This window comes from Hydra vulgaris, chromosome 04, assembly GCF_038396675.1.
Source record: "Hydra vulgaris chromosome 04, alternate assembly HydraT2T_AEP".
Classification (NCBI taxonomy): domain Eukaryota; kingdom Metazoa; phylum Cnidaria; class Hydrozoa; order Anthoathecata; family Hydridae; genus Hydra; species Hydra vulgaris.
The window spans coordinates 47,985,167-48,009,000 of NC_088923.1; the positions used below are offsets into that span (position 1 = coordinate 47,985,167).

Here is a 23,834-nt window from a genome sequence, read left to right on the forward strand (position 1 = left end):
CAAGAAGTTTTAAAAGATAAAGAAGGTAGTTTAAACATTGCCGATGATGTTCTAATATTCGCTTCATATACAAAAGAGCATAATTTAATGTTGCATAAAGTATTAGAAAGATTTAAACAGAGAGGTTTAACTCTAAATTTTGAAAAATGCCTATTTGGGAAAGAAAAAATCATATTATTTGAATTTTGTTTTTGCAAAAAAAGAGGTGCAACCAGATCTTCAAAAAAATACTACGATTTAAAATACCACACAAAACTTCTAAATTAAAATATTGGGAATACAGTACTGATAAAACAGCTTACTTCCGGAACGAAAAGGAAAAAATAGCTACTCTGCCGACACAACAAAAAAACCATTATCAAGAACCGATTCCGAGGACATACTCTAACATAAAAAAAAGTCCTATATAATTATGGAGAAAATATTAAAACAGTCTAGAAAACAAACAGTAAAACATTTCATTTAAAGACGAAGGGAATGTGTAAGAATGTGCTCTGAGATGGAGACTTTAATTAAAACTACATTTACATTATTGTATTCTTTTTACAAGCTGTCAATTATTAGCACAATTGCCATGAATATAATACAGCTGACAATGTAATAGTCGGATTAAAAAGATGCATGCTTAGAAGCCTTTCCTCGTCATCTTTGAAAAAACTCACCTGACGGATTCTAATGCCATTGATGTATGTTAAAAACTTCTGATAAAAATTTGTCAATTTAAATTTAATAAGGTATAAAAAAAAAAAATTTTTTTATCATCCCAAATAGATATCAAAGGCTCAAAGTGGGAGAAAAAAAGTACTTTTTTTTAGATTTTTAAAAAAAAATTAAAACTTAAATTTCTTAAAGAAGCCTAAAAAAGGGCTGGCGCTACTACTTTCAAAGTTTAATAAAGTACCAAAATCGTGGAAGCAGTTTTTGGCTCTCAAAGATTCGCAAGGTAGCAGTAGCGCTTTTAGTTCAATCCCCACCACGTCCCTGGTAGTACCGCACTCAACTTGTTTTCCGCGCAGCAGCCTTGCTTGTTAAGGTTCGTGTTTCGGAGTAATAGAGTTGAGAGAGGGTTGCAACCACAAAAAGTAGCCTCCTCGACTCTAGTGACTCTCTCGGCCTTGGGGAGGTGAGTAATTTAAAATAAATGAACATATAAGACGAATTAACGGATTCAATATTTTTTCTAATTAAATAAATTACGCTTCATAAGCAAATACTAAATATAGCCATGTTGCACTTCACCGGCAAAATAGGTTAACAGTTATACAGAACAAACATACAGTTGTTCTTAGTTGATTGGCACCAATCCAAAAATAATATACAGTAGAAGACTTGGTCCTCATAATAATGAATGGCTGTCAGCAGATGCTCTGAAAATTAGAAGAAAAGGTGACGTTTTAATAAACAAAAAATTTTTGTAAAATTATTTCAAAAAATCCACGCCTAACTGATGTTGAACCTTCCCACTTACGCCCTATATTAAATGTGAACACTATTGCCAAAATCTTTCTAAATCTTGAGTAGCTTGCCTTATTTCTCTTTAGCGCACATTTGATTTTTGAAAACTCAAATCCTTTTTGATCTGGTGTCTGTCTCTATTTAACCAAAACAGCATTCTTCAAGATTTGCAGTTACATCTTATCAAATAGTGAAAATGTTTTATTTACTATTCTGTTCTCTCTAAACATATTAGCAGCTTTAGATACAATTGATTACAATCTCCAAGCTGAACTTGTAAAAAATGAATCATAGAAACTGTCATATTCTCAATGGAAAAAATTTTGTTTCTATTGGTACAACAAAATCATCACTTCCATAAGTTTCAAAAGCTGTACCACAGCACAGTGTTATTAACACTTTTTTTCCATATTTGCACCCCCATTAAATGCATCATAATTTAACTTGGATATAATTATTATTGTTATGCTGATTATACTCAACTGCATAATGCCGTAAGACCAGGTATAGACAAGTTAAACAATATATTTCAATGTGCGAATGCAGTCTTCAGATGGTTGAAAATGCACTACTTCTTAATTCAAACAAAAAAGAATTTGCCTGCTTTGGATCTAGTAACAAGCATTTAAGTTTAAAAATCAAGGTTAATTATTATTTAAATGTTCTTTTTATATGAATCAAATTTAATTAAAAATTTTGGTAATACCTTAGATTCAACACTATCGATAGACCAGTACATAAAGATTACTTTAAAATTCTGAAACTATTATGTATGCGGACTTTAACATATTCGTTAGTGTCTATCCAAAGATAGTGCAAAAATAATTTTCAATTGGTATTGTAAACTCTTGACATGACAACAGCAACAGTCTTCTCTCTAGATTTTCTCAAGAAAATCTCTACAAACTCCAACGTATTAGATAAATTAACTCGAATTGAATCTCTCTAACTTTTATTCACAATCAGAAAATTTGCTTCAATTGCTTTATTGGTTTTCAATACGCCAAAGAAAATGAAAAAAAAAAATGTTAAAAGAAAAATAATAGTTAAGTAGTTAGTAGAAAGTCAAGTCAAACATCAGTTTTCAAACCGATAGTCTTGCATCCATCCACTTGCTGTTTCCGCAACAGCACATACTAGCTGTTTAAAACAAATGTAACCTTCTTCCTTAAAAACAACAATTTAAGCTTGATATTTTTCATCTACAGATACACAAAACAGCTCGGAGTAAATAGTTTTACCAGTAAGAGCAACCCGTTAATTAACATCTTTGCTTTTTGGATGTACAAATGCTTTTTTTGTTAAGTAATTTGTGGAGAGACCAGTCTCATCAAAGTTGTATATACTATTTAGTACAATGTTATTATCATGAATTACATCAGATAAAATAGTAGAAAAGTTATATTCAACTTCATTTGAAAATGTTTAAACTCTATAAAATGTAAGTATTTCAGGTTTAAGTAACTGCAACTTATCAATATGACGCTTCCTAAAAGAACTTATCCAATCTTTCCCAGGAATTCCATTATTATTAAGAGCTTTTATCCTCACCGTTGTGCAAACTAAAACTACTAGATTACAATGGCCAAAAGATTCTATTGGAAGACCATATTTTTTACAATATTGATCCGCATCTACAATCGTTGTTTCATAATTATCACTCAGCACTCTTTTTCGACCTTCGCGCTTGTTTGCATCAAATTCTTGTTTTTTCCTTCTTTGCCAAAGTGTTTCTTTTAGAAAACAAAATATTTGTAGCAGCATGTTAAATAGACTTATTTTTCTTGCATAGCAACAAAAAAATAAAAACCCAAGTACAATGCAAATAGTATAGATAGAGCTATATCTATACTATTTGCATTGTACTTGGGTTTTTATTTTTTTGTTTTAACTTTTGGCATTTTTAAAATATTTTCTAAAGTATATAAAATATATAAAATTTTAGGTGAAATAAATTTTTATAAATTCATAATATATCACAAAATAAAATATTTAACACTATATAGGTCTTATACAAAACTTTATTTTAGCCAGATAAAGATATATTTCATAAAAATAAATACAACTGTTTCTTGATTAGCCATAGGATATGAACTTAAAACATAAATGTTTTCTTGAGCTTATAAAAACACATAAATAGAGGCCTGATGAAAGCAATGGTTTTATAAAATTATTTATAACAACTTCAATTATGTAATGACATATTCTAAAATTTTACTTACACAGCCAGCATTACCCCACCTGATTATATTTTAGAATTAAAATAAATCACGTACATAATAGTCTTAAAGAAATACTATTCTAAAAATATAGTAATTAAGCTTTCAAAATAATCATTTTCCTTATGCTTATGCCTATCTATATATTTTTTTATAGTTTAAAAACGGAAAGAAAATAACTATGTTGACGTATCTAGCATTAAACATTTTAGACCAAAATTATCTTATAGGCTCACACTACTCCATCCTATCCTACTATTAAAGATTTACGGAAAAGTTTAAGTAAAAATTTCAGTAAATTTTTATTAGATTTGCATAAAGACGCAAAAACTTAGCTATTAGGACACGAAGTGTTCGCATTTTCAGGAGAAGAAAATCAAAATAGAATTAAAAAAACTCTGAGATATTACCTTATAAATAACAAAAAAAGCTTCAGTTGTAAAGACAGGCTAAAAGTTGAATAAATACAAAACTTTGAACCCAAGCAAGAATGGGAATAGGTTGTAGAATACTCAAGAAGATCATTTAACATTTTGTAATTACTTTTGAATTTTATAAAAAATTTTAATTATCTATTTAAAAAAAGATATAACTTATTTGTCTTTTACTTTATTATATGTTTTAGACAGATTAAAATTATAATCAATAAAAGAAATTAAATATCTTTATAAAACAAAAAAACCATAGAGTAATAAAAACCAAAAACTTATGAACTTACCGTAAAATAACGCGTACGTTCGATACAATAGGAAGAATCAAACTGATCCATTACGTTTATTACTTCTAAACATTTAAAGGTTATATATATATTAAATAAATTTTTATGATTTAATTAAATTGATTTGAAAAATAAAAGTGGTCTTTAAACCGTTTTTCCCTCTAATCAGTAGTTTTTCCATTTCATAGATTTATACAAAACATAATTTTATATCAAACATAATTCATTAATATTCTGTTTTTATTTACAATGTTTACAGTGCTTTCAATTAAAAAGACGCAGTTAAAATTTCCATTTCATTTTTTTTTCTTTCGTTAAAAAAGTAACCGTTTCAATTAAAACATTAATGTTTTTTTTCAGCAGGAAAACTAGTTCTCTGCATGTTACACCTCAATAACAAACTTATTTTACATTTACTAATTTATTTTTATCAAAGAAACAAAACATATACCTTAATAAAAAACATACATATATATATATATGTATGTACATAAATGTATATATATATATATATATATATATATAACAATATATATATATATGTATATATATATATATATATATATATATATATATATATATATATATATATATATATATATATATATATATATATATATGTATATATATATATATATATATATGTATATATATATATATATATATATATATATATATATATATATATATGTATATATATATATACATATGTATGTACATATATATATGTATGTATATATATACATATATATATATACATACATATATATATATATATATATATATATATATATATATATATATATATATATATATATATATATATATATATATATATATATTTATATATATATATATATATATATATATATATATAAAAACGTTTTTTCCCAAAAGTTTATACGCAGCAACATTTATTAAGTTCTACACACACACACAATTATTTATTAAAATAATTTTGCGATTGATTCAAACTTACTTGATTCTAATTTGATATTTCGATTTATAACCTCAATGTAACTGTCGCGGTCACAACGTTGTTGCTCGTGCATAAAACCCATTGCATGAAGCATTTCATGTAAAATTATTCCTTTAAAAAAAAAAAAAAAAAAAAAATTTTAAGTGTTGTCTTCAGAAGTTAAGCATTAAATTTTAATTATAATATGATTTAAATAAATTTACATTATAAAACATTAAATTAAAACTTGTAAAATTAAATTTTAAAAAACCTTGTAAAAAGAAACAATTATGAAATTGTAATGATAATTATTTAACAAATAAATTTTTTTGCAACTATTGAATTTTGGTTAAACCATTAAATAATGCTACTTCATAACTAGCTATCGTTACAACTATTATGCTTAAAAATATTGTAAATTGTATACGAATGAAATCATATATATTTAAAATGCATATGATAAAAATAAGGTATGATATTTTTATTTCAATCAATAAATTGATCTAAAAACAACTGCATAACAAAGAATTTCACTATTAAATTGGTTTTAAGTAACTTTTAACATTTAATGGTTTATTTGTTAAAATAAGAAAACTTACTAACTTTAATCTAAATTTGTTTCAATGATCTTTCATTTGCTTTTTCGTTTTTATTTTTTCATTTTAGTTTTCAAACTTTATTTAAGTTTTCAACTTTACATAATACTAATCCGACAGACCTCCAGCATAATATGTCAGGACAGCAGTTTTTTTAAACTTTAGGACAATTTTATGACATCATATGAATTAAATAAGGTAGTTATTGTCGAACATGGTCCTTTTTCCCCAGCAGTCCATACCTCACCTGTTTTATCTATATTTTATGAGAAATATGTTTGTTCCAACGTAACTTGCAACAATATTCTAACGTTTTACCAAAGTATGTGTATTAGCTAAAAAGCATTATTGACAGAAAAGCGATTTTTGGGTAGAGAATTAGGATGAGATGATTAAAGAGCATATATAACAATATGAGAGAGAATAATATATTTCTGATCACCAAGGATATCTTTATTACCAGAGACGTAATGCCAATAAGTACAAATTTCAGTATGCCCAGGTGACCACAAAATCAGGTTTGAATCAGTTTCCGAAGCATACATAACCCACTCTGTAATGTAATGTTCTAAATGATGTATGAGCACTTAAAGATTTTCAAAAATTTTATAATTGATTGGTGGATGAGATTGCAGATATGTGGCAATCGCAGTTGGTTGTTTTCTTAACCCATATTTTGACTGCTAACTTTCATATGTGTTTGAACTGCTTGTTACGCTAAGATATATATATATTTTTCTTTTTTTTAAATTTAGGTGCCCCAAGAAGATCTAACGAACTTGTCACAGAGCACCGCGAAAGTCCAATAAACCAGAAAGTTTACACCTCCTTCCTTGTCGTGAAACGAAAATATGTCCAGAACTCGTTTTGAACCTGGATCTCCTGCTTCTAAAACAAGCGCTCTAACCATAGCGCCACGGCCGCACATATATGTGTATATAACCTTTTGTTTACAATATGAACCATTTGTTTTGCTTCCTGAAAATTTTTGACGCGTTCTTTTAGACGCTCACAGAGATGCATCATTTAATGCAGATAACCTGGTATACATTTACCCCCAACATCATTTTTAATCTTTTGTCATTGAAAGAGACTTTTTGCGTAATTGCTGAAGAAATCAAATACAATTAGGAGCCACTTATAGCCACCAACTGCAAAATGAGAGATGAAATAAACTTATGGATTCCATGAGTTCTTCAAAATCTAACTCTTTTAAGTCTTATTATCTAGCTGATGTTCAAACCAAGAATATTACAAGTAACTCAAAAAAAAAAAAAATTCAACTTCAAAGGCTGTTAGAATGAGATAGAGAACATATTTTCCAATGTAAATAGTTGGCTGCATATTATAATTATATTCTATGTTTATAGTTAGTTGTATATTATATTTTATGACTGCAGTGTTTGAGTAAGTTTCTGCAAAAGCGGTTTAATAATACTTGGACCATCCATGGAGCATTGTAACAAGTATTCAAGATGAAAATCCCATTCATCCAAAAAATTAAGGACAACAGAAACCATATAATCAGTTGTAGCATAGCCTAGGAAAAATATATATACCAAGCAAGTTAAAACCTTTTACTTTTTGGAATTTAACTATCATTTATTAGTTAAGAAACATTAGATTATCTAACGGTTTTCTGACAGTTTAGAAAATCATATATGACATTTTTATTAGATAAAAAGTAGGAAGGACCAGCCCATCTAATTTATTAAATCGCTTGTATTTTGTTTTTTTTTTAGCTTTTCCTTTAGCTTTATTTTTGTTTTTTTTTATAGCAGTTTTATTATATTGAGCATATTTTTTGTTTTTTAGAATGAAATTAAGGGTATAGATAAGTCCTAACTATTTATTACGCACTTTTCTGCACCAAAAGAGTTACTCAAATTTTATCATAAAATTGTTAATTACCTTTAACTTTATTTATTTAGAAAAAAAATTTAAAGAAGTCCAAAAGCATTATAATTTAAATACACATTGAATCTCATTATTTCATATCTTGCTTTTTTATTATGTTATTGATATTTCTGTGATGCTATTACCTTATTTTTGTTCTTTTTTAGAAAATTTAAATAATTAATCAAAATTTTGAGGCAACACTGACATTTCATTATGTATAAAAGTTAAGTTATGTTAAAAAGGTTGTAGTTCATTTATCTATTTTTTTTACTTTATTCAATAAGTATTTGATTTAAATTAAATGTGATTATAGTTTGATATTTTATTACGAGATATGATCTTTATATATGAATCTTTTTAGGTTTTCTCATGGTAAATGTCCCTTTATATATAAATCTTTTTCAGTTTTATTTCGAGATATGTATCTTTAAATGTTATTTTTTAATTTTTTGTTTGCGCAAGTCAGGTTATATATATTTATATTATGTTTCAAAATTAAATTTTTTTGTGATAAATATGTGTATGTAGAAATATGTATTATACGAGGTGTTTATTTATGTTATATAAACTTAAATAAATATATTGTGTTTTATAGTTAGTATATATGTTTATATTATGCTGTTTGCATGTTTTCAAAGTGGTGCTAGTTGGCAAACGTGTAGAGCAAAATTTATCAACCTTACCAGTCAGGCATTGTTACTAATTTAGGTTTAGGTGTTGTCTAGCCTTCCTTATTAATTATTCGTAATAAAAGATATTATTAAAAATTTTCCACATAATAAAAGATATTATTATGTGGAAACACATAAAAATATCTTTTAATAATACTTTGCGTAATGTTGTCACTCATGTTTATAATACTGTTACTTTTGACTTTTATTGGCTTTTTTGTTGACGTTTATTGTTAAAAAAGGTTATTAGGTGGTTTCATTATTCGAACTTACTGCTTTTAATGATTCACAAAAAACCATTCAAGAAAAGTTGTTTTGCCATATATTCAATTTTTTTATATTTCAATTTGATAGTTTGGAACCATGACGTACCAACATTGATTGCTTTTTAAAGAATTTTTGTTGGTACGTCAAAATAACAATATTTAACAACTACTTCTCTGGTATCGCAACAGCGTATTTCTATCAGATACATTAATTTTCAATTCATATATGTTGTTTTTCTTTGTATTTACTTAATCGTTACATTTTTTTCATTTCAAATTTATCATATGATGTATTTTTGCGATACAGAAGAACAAATTATTGTAAATTTTAATGAATTTTTTAAAAACATCTACCAATAATTAGTCCATTCAACGTTAAAACTATGCGTAATTACTTAATATGTAACTTTTAAGTAGTTTCTTGACTTTTCTAAAAAATTTTTTACTATATAGGAGATTTGATGTTTTCTTTGTTAATTTAATTTGTTTAAATAAAGTACTTTTAATAAATAAATGTTTGTTTGTTCTTAGAATTTCACTTATCTGTTTTCAGATTCTTACGAGCTGGGCAAATATGCTAAGCAAATTTTATTTTATTTTTTAGTGCAATTGGAAAGAGCTGTAAGCTTTTTTTTTAGAGTAATTGAAAAGAGCTGAAGTGTTTTTTAGTCACTTCAATTCAATTGTTATTTTTAACTGATAGAAGAGTTAATAATAAAAAAATTTTAGACAATGGAACTGGTACTAGTTTAAGTAAGTTTACTATTATGTTTTATTTATATTGGATTAAATCTATACTAAAAATATATATTAAATGTATTTTATGTATTTAACATGGAAAACTGACTGTAATTTGTTAAAATATAAGCTTATAAACATGATGTGCCTGATGTATATTTTCGTATATTTTGTATTACTTTGCATTTTTTGTTTGATTGTTGCTTAACTAGAGTTATAACAGTATTAATATTACTGGTAAAATAATGAATGATAATAATGAGACTGAAATAGATAATATTAGGCTCAAAGAAGTTGTTAGTGTAAATGCTAACAAGCGAAGTGAAAATAGTTGTTGTTAAATGAAAGAGATAGATCTAGACAAGATAAAATTAATCGTTGTTGAAATGCAAGAAATGCATTTCGTTGAAATAAAAATTGAAATGAAAATTGAAATGCAAATCGTTGTTGAAATGCAAATCGTTGTTGAAATGCAAAAATGCTGCTCGTCGAGCGGAAAACTTACTTGCCAGAATTCAGTGCCATGCAATGCTAATGTCTGTTAATTTGGTTTTACTTTAGAACAAAGCAAAGTATAATTTTTACTATTTGTAGTCATGATTAAGTTTACTCTTTTAAACATTAGTCAACAGTACAAGAGAAGCAGGAACGTAATTAAGAAATGCTGGAAATTAAGGTAAAATTACTTTTGTTTATTGGAAACATAATAAAACTAGTTGCTATTATTTATTGCGTGGTTTTATACTGTTTTTAACATGCTGCTTTGGAAACACTTTCTTTCTTACCCTCTTTCTCTTAGACGAGAGAGAGAATTAATATAACTTATGTAATTACTGAGCTCTAACATATTTCTTAATAACATAAGTGATAATGACCATGGAAAGGATATATTTTACAAGTTGCTTGCTATTATATAGAATGTATGTTCAAATTGTTTAACGATAATTGCGCTTCCATTGTTCAAATATTGTAATAAATAAAATGCTAATAGTACAGGCATTTTCGCTGCTAAAATATCATATTAAGTTGTGGTGTTATTTGTCAGTGTTATAGTGTTGTGTTGTGTTGTCAAGTTATGGTGTTATTTGTCAGTGAGAAAACAAAAAATATGTCAACTTAACAAAGTTCCAGTTATCCAAAGCTTCAAAGACGTTAACTGATAAAAAACTGTTTAAATAAGATGTAATAAGATTAATCGCTCATGAGAGTTGTCTTTTTTCTGTCACAGTATTTCTGTCAATATTTTTGAACTACCAACAACAAGAACTGCTTTTGCACTTCGTTGTTTGGATGTAGTCTATTATATTTGTCCATTAATGCTACGCCACGTTCTGCAATTTTGTTGACAACCTTCATGCTTCGAACAGTGGACTTTACAGTCTTGAACTCATCATCATGTTCCCACTCGCTCACACTGTTTTGAAGAAAGTGTGATGGAAGTTCTGTGATGCTGAAAAATATTCGTGTATTAAGCGTGACAAAGTCCTCCAGTTTCTTTTCTTGGATAACTGAGCAGTCCACAGTAGCCCGCTTCATAGGTGTCTGATCTGAAATATTGTTCAATGCTTGGACGATCTTGACCTTTGTTTTAGGGCAAACCTTATCATCGAAAAATGCTAAAGCAATAAGTTTCTCTGATTAGAACCAGAGATGTCCTTGTAACTTTTTCACAGCAACTCTTGAGATCTCAGGGTACTGGGTCTTGTAGGCAACCAAGTCTTTCAAAAACTGCAGATCAAGTCTAGGAGCGGAGGTTGCTTTAGGAGATCTGTAACAGGCTATAATGCACAGTCGAACCGTGAAAAGGCAAATATCCCTTATTCCCATCCCCTCTCTTTTCTGTTGGATCATAACCAAGAAGTTGTAATGCCGGTGTTAACACAAGTGCCGCCCCACGATCACTCAATTTAGCCACATCTAAATAACCAACCAACTTCTCATTTAATATATTTTTTCTGCCAGGTCTTGGACGCTTTGGAGCCGGTGTACCTGAAGTTGATTACTCAGGGTCATGTTGGTTACCAGGCAAGACATCTTCTTGAGTTATGCTCTCTTCTTTAGGGTTACCTTCACCTTCAGATGATGATGAAGGAACAACTATTTCTTCTCAAGATTTTCAAGCCCATCTCCTCTCGGTCCCTTTTTCGGTTCAAATGGTTTTATTTTTTTCTTGATACTTCTTCATGCTTTGCCAATTTCTTATCGACTGGACCCATTTTACCAATCTTCAAAAGCATCTTTTACTGTGTGATGTAATGATTTTATAATGCTTTGCTTGTCAATCTGCTTGTTATGGAAGAAAAGGGCCTACACTTCCGATTTCGATGGAAGCATAACACTATCTACAGAAGAGGACATTTGTCCAATAAGCCATATCTCTATTTTCTTTCTGGTAGCTATTGTTTCACTGGTTGATGAAGCCATCATTGTACAGTAATTACACTATTTTAACCTGCAAAAGGAACAATTAAGCATTATAGGCACAATTATGCACACTAAAAGTGAAAAAATTACTAGTTAAAGAGGTTTGCCAGCTAAGCACCAACCACATTTATTGAATAACATCATACGCGACATAAGCATTTTTAGAGTACATTTGCGTAATTCTGTAGTGTCGGTAGCGAAAAATTATTCAAGAAAATAATGAAAAGGGTATTTCTTTTTTAAGATAAGGAACCAAATGGCAGGGTTGCCCATACAAAAATCGAATTTTCCCTATATAATGCGTAATTTTGTTTACTGATACATTTTCCACCGTTTTAGTAGTAAAATGGTGTATATATACTGTTTACACTTAAACATTAAATAAAAAAATAAAAAAATGCTTTAATTCACACTAATACATCATTTCAGCCAAAGTGCGACTTTGGCTAATATATGATATTATTAAAAAGAAATCGCTCTGGTCACTTAAATTGAATCATACTCCTTTGTTAGAGGTTTGAGTTTTTTAGAATCTAATGTTTATATGATAGGAGGATATTAAATATTTATATTATAGAAGGAAAAGAAAATATTTATATGATAAGAGGAATTAAATATTTATATGATAACAATAAGCTGTTAAAATAAAGTATATAAAGAACAAATAGTTGGAGTGGAACATAGACCTTCCATGACCCGTATTGAGTTATGACAGCTAGTAAAAAATCATGATCATTGTTATTTCTACCATATTATTCATAATAGATTGTATTTTTTATTATTATAAAGTTATTATAAAAACTAATAAACGAATTTATTTACTTAAATTAACATCAAAATATAAAAAAATATAAAAACTTAACCACCTTTAGTAGCACATATATTTCCTATGGCAATTATTTGTTTTTCTAATGGCTGTTTCCCAATGTAACTATAGCAGCTAAAAAAAAGATTATAAAAAAGAGTACAACATTTATTTTCGCTTCCAAAAAAAATGCAACATTGACGTATACAAAAGTTGATTAATTATAAAGTTTTAGTTATTTGGGGAACTCTACTTTACCTCATGAGGTCATTCTTCCACAACCTACAGATTAAAATTTAATTATAGATGGATATGTTACGCAAATATCTTTCAAAACGAATGTTATTTTTTAAAAACTTCCTTTTGTCCAGATCGAGATTTTAAACTTTTTCTTATAAACTACATACACTGTTTAAAATGTTTTTTCTTATCTTTTTAATATTTAAAAAAGTTCAAATCACATACTTTATTGTTTATGCCAATTTTTCTTTGTTAAGACTTCAGATGTTAGTAAAGTTATATAGCTTCATTGCTTTAATTATTTGTGTTTTAACTCCAGAAAAAGCTCAACAAAATTTTAGATAAATTTTTTATGTCATCAAGATTAAAAAAAAGAGATTGTAATAGAAATTTTAAACTCAAGATTATTTAACCTTATGTGTATCAGAAAACTTTTTGGTAAGATGAAATGGAAAGCCACATATAAGGTGAATCGGAAAATTTTATGTAATGTGAAAAACAAAATTGATATATATATATATATATATATATATATATATATATATATATATATATATATATATATATATATAATATATATATATATATATATATATATATATATATATATATATATATATATATATATATATATATATATATATATATATATATATATATATATATATACAGTATTGGGCAAAACGTTTGCAACCAACATCGAACAATGCTAAAAAGTGTTCCTAATTTTACATGTCTTAAAAATGAAACGAACTATACTACCACAGCAAACAGTTCAGGAGTCTGGAGTCATAGCATGCAATGACATGAGCAATCAGCTGGCAGGTGACAGCATACAGGCAGAATTTCGTTGACAAGTGCCATCTTGCAGCGGACAAAACAAGTGCAACTTTTTCGGCTTGTTTCATTTTCTTAATTCTGGTCCGTGTCAACGTCACGGAAGTATTTTTATAATTAAAGGAAGTTTTCAGAAGTTTCCAGAAGCATACAGAAGCTTCCAGAAGTTTCCAGAAGAAGCATCTGGAAGCAATCAGTAGCATCCAGATATATCCAGAAACATTCAGAAGCATCCAAACGCATACAGAAGCTTCCAGAAGCATCGAAAAGAAGCATCTAGAATCTTCCAGAACAGGTTCACACAGGTTCATTTTACAATATAAGAGACATGTAAATCGACATGTAATTCAGTCAGTATATGGAAGTCAATCAGTCAGTATTATCAAGACAGTTTATAAAAGTGAGTTTTATCAAAGTGTTTTATCGAAGGACATCAATACAAGAAATGAAATACAACAAGTGTTTCATTACATCAATACAGTCCACATCCAACCAAGACGTTGTGTTCCACAGAGCATTACTGTATCATCACAAGGTAAATGTAACACGGTAAGCCTTGAGAAGCGTATTTATTTTTATTATTTTTATGACTTCAAGTGCAAAAATAGCTCCCGACAGTCTTGGATTGGAACTAAGAAAGAAATTTATTGGCGATTACGTAATTGGAATGTCACAAAAAAGTATTTGTGATAAATATCGCGTGAAAAAATAGACCGTATCAAGACTATGTTCCAAATATTGTTCTACGGGGAAGTTGGCAGCAGATAACAAAGGTGGAAGACCGCGTTCCACCACTTCTAGAGAGGATTCAATGACCGTCATATCCGTCAAGATGGATCCCTGGATATCATCAGTTGAGATACAAAAGCAATTAGAGCTGCCTGTATTGGACCGAATAATCAGACGATGTGCTGTTGAAGCCGGATTGTTTTCTCGACGCCCTGCAATGAAACCGCTGATTTCACTAAGAAACCACAAGAAAAGACTCCTGTTTGCTACATCTTATATTGACTGCAATGTGCAGAAATTGCGAGCTGTCCTGTTCAGTGATGAATCGAAGTTCAACATCATTGTGACCGATGGCATTTGCCGTGTACGTCGACCGGTCGGAAAACGCCTCAATTTACGTTACTGCCATTAGACTGTGAAGCATGGTGGAGGCAATGTAATGGTCTGGGCGTGTTTTTCTGTTAACGGTCTAGGTCCAATACATCGAAACGATGTAATAATGGACCGTTTCACGTATAAAAATATCCTGAAAGATGTTATGTTACTTCATTCTGAATGGAATATGCTAATAAAATGGGTTTTTTAGCAAGACAACAATCCGAAACACACTGCAAAAGTAGTCAAGCAGTGGTTTCAAGACAACCACCTATCGGTGATGGATTGGGCGCCTCAATCTCCGGATCTCAACCCTATGGAGGACCTGTGGGAGATCGTCAACCGCAGAATTAATCGTGAAGGTGTTCGTAATAAGGATCAACTGTTTGAACAAATCCAAAAGGCCTGGGCAGCGATTCCACAAAGTTTCATTGATCACCTGATCGAATATATGCCTCGAAGATGCAAGGCTGTGACCGTCAACAAAGGATTCGCCACGAAATATTGATAGCGAAATACAGCTTGGTCAACATTTTGTCGAGTTGCACTTGTTTTGTTCAGAAGGAAATCACTTTTTTATAATACTTTTGATTAATTTATTAATTTTTGTGTACAAATAATGAACTTTGTGATGAATAAAACTTGAAAAACTTTGTCTCTAAACAGTAACATAGTTATTTCTCTAAATTGAAAAAATGCAGCACTTTTATGTTAAGAAACTAAATTAGCATTGTTTTGTTGCACTCGTTTTGTCCGATACTGTATATTATATATATATATATATATATATATATATATATATATATATATATATATATATATATATATATATATATATATATATATATATATGTATATATATATAAACATATATATATAAATTTATATATATATATATATATATATATATATATATATATATAGTATATATATATATATATATATATATATATATATATATATATACATATACATATATATATATATATATATATATATATATATATATATATATATATATATATATATATAATAGTTTAGTTCAAAAAAACCTACCCATCATTTAATGTGGTTATAAATTCAACGTATCCGCTTCTATCACTATCTTCCTTGTCAACCCATACATCATGACCACATGGAGACATATATTTATTCATAGCCCGAACAGATTGCCTTATAATAGTTGTATAATCTAAATATTCAAATACTTTTATTAATTCAAAATCTTTGAACTATGCTTCGTAAATAATGTCAGTCAGTCTTTGCTCAATCGATTGTAAATAAACTAAGCTAGTTTTAACTAATTGCATAATATAAACTAACATATATAAATAAAACCCAGTCTTCAATGACTTGTAAATAAATCTAAAGTTAAATTTTTAGAAAGGTCAAATAAAAAAAAGTTAATTGCTTTTTGCGAGGCAACTTTTAAAGATTGAAATAAAATAAACACTTTATATCTTATAGATCACATTTTTTTTTTTAAATCTTTGTCTCTCGCAATAATCTTTAACTTTTAACAATTCAAAGACTTCTCGTGGGACATCGTAAATAATCATTTATACTTTTTTTAATGAATTTCTAACTTTAATATTTATGATCTCTAAACGATTTTCATTTTAATATGCTGTATTACATATTTTTTAGGAAATTAAGGTAAATTTGTATGTTGTAAATGTCGTTACATATTTTGTTGCTTTGCATAATTTGTACCAAGTAATTATGACATTGTCACAGTATCACATATTTTGTCATATATTTTGTTGCTTTGCATAATTTGTACCAAGTAATTATGACATTGTCACAGTATCACATATTTTGTCATATATTTTGTTGCTTTGCATAATTTGTACCAAGTAATTATGACATTGTCACAGTATCACATATTTTGTCATATATTTTGTTGCTTTGCATAATTTGTACCAAGTAATTATGACATTGTCACAGTATCACATATTTTGTCATATATTTTGTTGCTTTGCATAATTTGTACCAAGTAATTATGACATTGTCACAGTATCAAAGATTATGTAGCACTTTGTTGTTTTCCGAATCATACATAATTTTTTTATTATATTATCATTTATTCTAAAAGTGCTAATTAATTTTAAATTAATTATAGTTACGTGTTTTAACTTTTCTGTTTGCTTATTACATTAGTGGCAATGTTTTCGGTTCTACAAGAGTTTTAATTGTTTATTATTTTTTTTTTTTCTTTCCTTTTTTACTACCTATTTTTTGTTTTCTACAAATTTTATGCTTAATTATTTTTATTTCTTTCTACTAATTTTTTATATCAAAATTTTTTTAATCAAGAATAATAGTGTTTTATAGTGGAGTCTAATATCCTGAAGTATGCAACTAAAACTATCTCGCTCAAAACAAAACTTCATTTCTTTTCAAAATATTGTTTATTATCCTGGTACCCACCCATCTTACAAAAATTTTACACCGATTTATATAAATATTTAGCCACAAAAACCATCATAACAAAAACTGCATAATTAATACATAACTACAGTTAAAAAAATTAAAACTAATAATAAAAGAAACCACGTAAATGCCATAGAACGTTCTATAACTTTCTGCACCAACTTTACACTCCTCCTTGATCCTTAAGAATCATACAAATAATGATTGTCGTATTTTTGGGGCTTGCGTTGTTCTCCAGTATTTCGTGGCAACGACACTTCTGATTTTTGGGTTCCATTTTCGAGTTCACCGTGTGTTTGGAGCACGTCTCCTTGAATCGGCTTTAACACACTTTTAATTTTTTCAAAATAATTTTTTGCGTCATCACGACCACTGTCTGTGTTCATTTCTACATCGGTTTAAGTAATATTGCATGGTTCAAGTGTCATTTCAAAATCGAATATGTTTTACGTGACGCCATTAACTTCTACAATTTGTTTCGAAACATTTCCAGTTAGTTTCTCTGGTTGCCACTTAGTATGACACTTTGCATTTAGTGGTTTCAACCAAACGTTATAACCACTTTTAAACATTTTGTTTATGTCAGCTTTTGCCGGATCATTATCTTTTTTCAACCCTTCCATTTCAGACTTGCATTGTTTTTTTGCCGGCTGAGACATTGAACCATTATACTGCTTGTTTCTGCAATTCTCTTAATTGTACAATGGTTTTATTCCACAATTCCATTTTCATCGGGATAATAAGCAACTCAAAACTTAATGCGCACTCCCCAGCCATCAAGAAAACATATTAACTCCTCAGTTTTATATGTTGATTCTTTATCTGTAAAAATTTCAGACTGCGCTCCTTGATCACAAAAGATAATGCGGAGTATTCGAGTGATGGTAATTCTTCCGTATAAACTCGAAAGTTTTCGCTATAATGCTTGTCTTGAAGGTACGCAATCAATTACAGTTAAAAATTTCACCGCCAAAAGCGTGATGTTCACGGCCATTCTTTCTTAACTTTCTTTAGTGCTCAATTTTCCCTTCACCCATTGCACAGGTGCTGAATCAATTGACTCATATGGTTTGCAACTTTAAAGTACATCTCGAACGTCATTTTGGTAGCAATTAGAATTACTTTACGAACAAAGTTTAACGTTTCATTTACAAAGTGTCCGGTTCTCTTGTGTATTCTAGAAATGGATTCAGCTTCTGCAACTACTACTCAAACGTAAATTACCTGAATGCTCAGCCTCTGTCAATTTATTCAACCATCTACTTTGAACTCTTGTCAATGCGTCAACTAAGTTATCTTTTGAAGGAGCAAGTTTTACATTATCATTAAGACCAATCAAATAAACTGTTGCAGAATGCTTGGTCTTCTTCAAATCAGCATTTATTTCCCATTGCTTTAGTTTCAATATTAACTTACCAGTGAGAGCGTCAGAGTCCCAGTGGAACACTCTCACGGAAACTGTAAAAATAGTCACTTTCTTTAGTTTCCACGTCAAAGAGAAAATTTATTTCTCACATTAAAGGATCCAGCTCCTTTATGTTTATGTGATCATAAAAATTTTTTTTTCTTAGCCATGTTGCATTTTCTACAATAGTTTTAGTAATTTGAATAAGAGCACCAATTGCCAAAGAACTTGCGTTAACCCACACATCACCCACGTCAACGTGTACAGTCCAAAAACCATAAGAGTGAACGCACTTTCCCACTTCATCTTAAACTTCTTGAGGTACACACTTTATATTTTCATCCCAAACTTCATTGTCCCAACTCTTCGTCAAACTAACCACTCTTCTATTCAAAAGGCTGCAAAATGCAACTAACCAATCACAGATTGACAAGTGACCTACCAACTGTCCACTAACGGGAAACACTACTCTTCTGTTTAACTTTTTCGGAATAGCATCAACTTAATTCTCACTGGACCACATCAACTTGCATTCAAACTTCTACACACGTAATCCCAATATAAGAATCCCATTACATACAAACTGCTCACCTTCCTTACTCTTCAAACCATATTTTTCAAAATGTTTTCAGAAACAATCAAGACTCACAACTTCTTCATTAACAAAAATATTGTCCATGTAAGCGAATACTTTCCTCTCCACCAATTCGTTCTGATCAATAATGGCACTCACAACAGATTTCACGATCATTGGACATTCAATCCAAAGCAAAGCCGTGTCAAACATTACTATATGCGTCAAAAAACCAATGTTTCGAAAGCCAAAAGAGATTCCTCAGATTTTAACTGGAGATAAGTCTTGCGTAAATCAATATTTGTTGGTTTTAATCCCATTCTTCCCATTCCCTCAGCTTCTCAACATACACATCTGCATCTCTTGTATACGTCTCAATAAAACTGTTAGCTTTTTTCCAGTCCAAAACAGGTCTGACTTTATTATCTTTACTTTGTTGAATATGAAAAAAATATGACAAAAATTTTGTCATACCCAACCAAACTAAATATGACGAAAATAAGATGGGACCTTCCTTTGGGTGGTCCTATCTCATTTTTGTCACATTCAATTAACCATTTATAATTGATCCGATCCCGTATGTCGCTTTTATATTCTGCTATTGCATAGTTTGGTATGAGGATTTGGGAAACTTTGTTGAATAATTGGTTGGGGCCTTATCCATCTCTCCACGGTTGCAAATCCACCAAAATATCTTTGTCTTGTACATAGGTACCATCAACCTCAATAGTGACAACCACTGATCCATTACATTGACAAGTTTCACTGTCAAAATTTATTATCTTTGGAGGATTCACGGATTTGTTTTGATTTCTTGAAAACGGTTTTTGATTGACAATGGTCTTTGAACAACCCGTATCTACCAAAGCTGTTGCTAACATCAACTTTTAGATGAGTAATAGACAAAGCGTTAATTCCGCCATTTTTCAGGAGCAAGGTAGTGCACATTCCTTGCTCCTGCACTTGCTCTTCTGGCTTTTTAATCATATTGCAGCCACGTTTAATTTATCCTCACGTTTAAAATATCAAAACATACTCTTCGGAGCCAGGAAGCGTATTCACCGAACTTTTTTTGTAAGTTTGGCGTGAGTTTGGCGTAAGTTCAAAACGGGGAAGCTCGTATTCACGATACTTGGGCAGTTGCGTTAACAAAACTGAAATAAATTTTTTGTAAGTTCAGCGCTACAAAGTTGGTATATACCTAGCTAAACTTTCTAAAAACTTTCTCAGCTCAGTTTAAGCAAGAAAAGTTACGTTGGCTATGAGCTGCCTTAACTTAGGCGTAACGGTAAGTCACAAGTCACAAAATATTAGAAATAGTGTAGTCTTATTATGATTCATATACAGCTTTATTGTCAGATTGATATAGAATCTTATTGTAATATATACAACTTACGTATATAAGCTGCATATATTATAATAAAGTTAACACTAATGATAGTTATCAACATAAGTATAAATGCATCATAATAATTTAACATCTTATTAACTTAATAACATCTTAATAATTAAGGTGTTGTTTTATATAAATAATAAAAATATAAAATCGTATAATATAGTATCATAACAATATTGTTATATTTTTTGTACAACATTATCAATTTATTTTGTCTAATGTGTTTAATTTATATATATTAGGATGTTATTATGTTATTAATATTAATATAACATTACTTGCTAGTTTATAAAATAATAGTAAAATTATTATTTAAAATAAGAAACTATAGTATACTTTATAATAAAATATAGTTTAAATATACATTATATTTTTTTAAAGATGCTATATTGTTATAATGCAGTTATGATTTTAGTAATATTGAGTTAATATATTAACAAAAAACAACAATATCTTAATAAATATTAACAAAACCCTATATTTTCAACAAAAAACTTCAACATTCTTATAAATATTCTATTTCACATTTTTTTTGTTAAACATTTCTCATTAAGTACAAAATCATAGTTCATTTGGATTATTTAATAGCTTAATTTAGTTTTAGTTAAAATGTAAATTTAGTTAAAACTAAAAGACTTTGTTTTTCTGAAAATAAAAAGAGATTTTGTCAGTCACATTAACAATGATTTATCACCAATCACATTGAGAGGCCACCCAATTTCCTCAAAAGCAAAAGTACTAATATCAATGAGGCTTTTATCAAAGCAAGTGGATGTTTTAAAAGAGTAATTGGTAAAAATAATAATTCAATTTTAAAAAAAATTAGCGACAAAACAGAATAATCTTTTAATCTTTTATTGTTAAATATGCATATTATTAATGGATGGTTACAAATGAAGTTTAATAAATGATTTAGAAACTACTTACTTAAAAGTTGCTCTACCCTTATTCAGTGATGTCAAAAAGTATCGTGGATAAAGGTTTTTATATTTTCTAATCTGAAATGAAAAAGACACTGGACTATAATCCTGTAAAGGTTTGTTAACAATCATGGTTACACCTTTTAATTAGCCAACTACACCAGAGAAAATATACTTCAATCAAGTTCACCTTCAGGTAGATTATGGTGTGGAGCAATCTTCCAATAATTTTTGAGCAATCTCAAAAATTGTTGGAAGTCACAAAAGAAGTTGGGCTCTTTAGTGTTCCTAACATGAGCTTACGGAAATAGTATATTGCAAAATATAATTTATGTACATTTTACAAGAAAACTTTTCCAATTGCTTTCGATTAGAAATTGCAGATAACATAAAAATTTGAGGCCAATGATGAAGATGATATACACGATGTTCAGACTAAATTAAAACATGTCAACCAATTCTACTTGACATCGTACAAAGAACATAACTTAGAAACTATTTGTTGAACAGATTCTCGCAATATGATTTAACCCTTTGCAGTTCTAACACACCGACTAAACTTTTGATTTTGAAACACAGCACCAACAGCATTATCAACATCAACACGATTCAAAGCAACTCTAACATTGAGTAACAAACATCAATTAGATTAATAACGGCACGAAATCTTGATGATTAATCCTAGGGCAATCCAAAAAAAAAAAACGTTAATCAAGTAGATTCTTCTGACAATTTATCGACATAAGCCAATAGTTTCAAGTTGGTCAAAAACACATTAACTTTCTCTACAACATTTAATTTTTGTTTGTCAAAAAGTTTGTATGCATTTATAAGCATCTACAGAGAAGGCTGCTAACAAGACACGCTCAACTTCGCCTCCGTCTTATTTTCAGTGTTTAAAGAGCATCATTTACTAAATAAGCAGTTCCTCTAAAAAGAGTTGGAAACAGGAACGTCAGTTTTACATTCTGCATTTCTGCGATCACATTTGTTTATTGTATTCAAGCGGCAGCGTCCAAAGTTCCATCATACGTTTCAAGCATTTCAAATAATTAATATCTTTGATTTCCAATAATTTCATTCAAATTTTCAATAATCTTTGATTTCCAATAATTTGTATATTTGAATTCATACCTGGTTTGCTTGTAATTTTGTCGCTCAAATCAATCCTCTTTTCTTTTTAAAACTTTGCTTATTAACCCGAATTCCACCCATCTTACAAAAGTTTTACATCCATTTATATAAAATATCTACAAACAAAAACCAACGTATCAAAAACAGCCTAATATAAATAACTACAACTAAAATAATATAAAACTATTAACAAAAAGAAACCACGTCATTGCCACAGAATGTCCAAGAATTTCCTGCACCAACTTTACAGAAACAAACTTAAATCATGGGGAACAAAAATAAATCAAGGAGAAAAGCATTTAGAGTTGCAGATAACATAAAAAGACTTTGAAGTATTAGATAACAGATAGTAGACTTAACTTTGCACAAGTTACAGCTAGTATGTTTCTAAATTCATCCTGTTTTATTATGTGGTTATTATTAATTTTATTATATGGTTATTCTTTAACTGCTAATTTATATTTCACGAAAAAAAAATTTTAAAAAACCTTTTAAATACAAACCTACTATACAAAAATTGATATCTAAAAAAACACATTACTGTTTCTTGTATTGTTAGATCCAATATTTATAACAAATGGAACTCGTGGTCGGCCATTTGTGTCTATCCATAAATACTCATATCCTGTATAACTTCGCCTGTTTTCTAAAGAAATATATATATATATATTATATATATATATAATATATATATATATATATATATATATATATATATATATATATATATATATATATATATATATATATTTATATAAATATATATATAAATATATATATATATATATATATATATATATATATATATATATATATATATATACATATATATATATATATATATCTATATTTATATATATATATATATATATATATATATATCTATATTTATATATATATATATATATATATATATATATTTATATATATATATATATATATATATATATATATATATAGAGAGAGAGAGAGAGAGAGAGAGAGAGAGAGAGAGAGAGAAATTAAAATGGTGTAAGAGAAAAATGTTTAGCTACAAATTAAA

The 23,834-nt window shown here is 28.5% G+C and overlaps 1 protein-coding gene across 1 annotated transcript in view; it reads right to left on the reverse strand.

Moving 5' to 3' along the window:
- LOC136079857 (uncharacterized) overlaps positions 1–23,834 on the reverse strand; it is a 142,082-nt gene that overhangs the window by 49,513 nt on the left and 68,735 nt on the right. The window contains exons 6-10 of the mRNA XM_065796512.1: positions 23,334–23,438; positions 15,987–16,122; positions 12,811–12,884; positions 5,372–5,482; positions 4,393–4,457 (exon numbers count right to left, since the gene is read on the reverse strand). Coding sequence (XP_065652584.1) covers positions 4,393–4,457; positions 5,372–5,482; positions 12,811–12,884; positions 15,987–16,122; positions 23,334–23,438 — 491 coding nt within the window. The remainder of the gene's footprint in view (positions 1–4,392; positions 4,458–5,371; positions 5,483–12,810; positions 12,885–15,986; positions 16,123–23,333; positions 23,439–23,834) is intronic.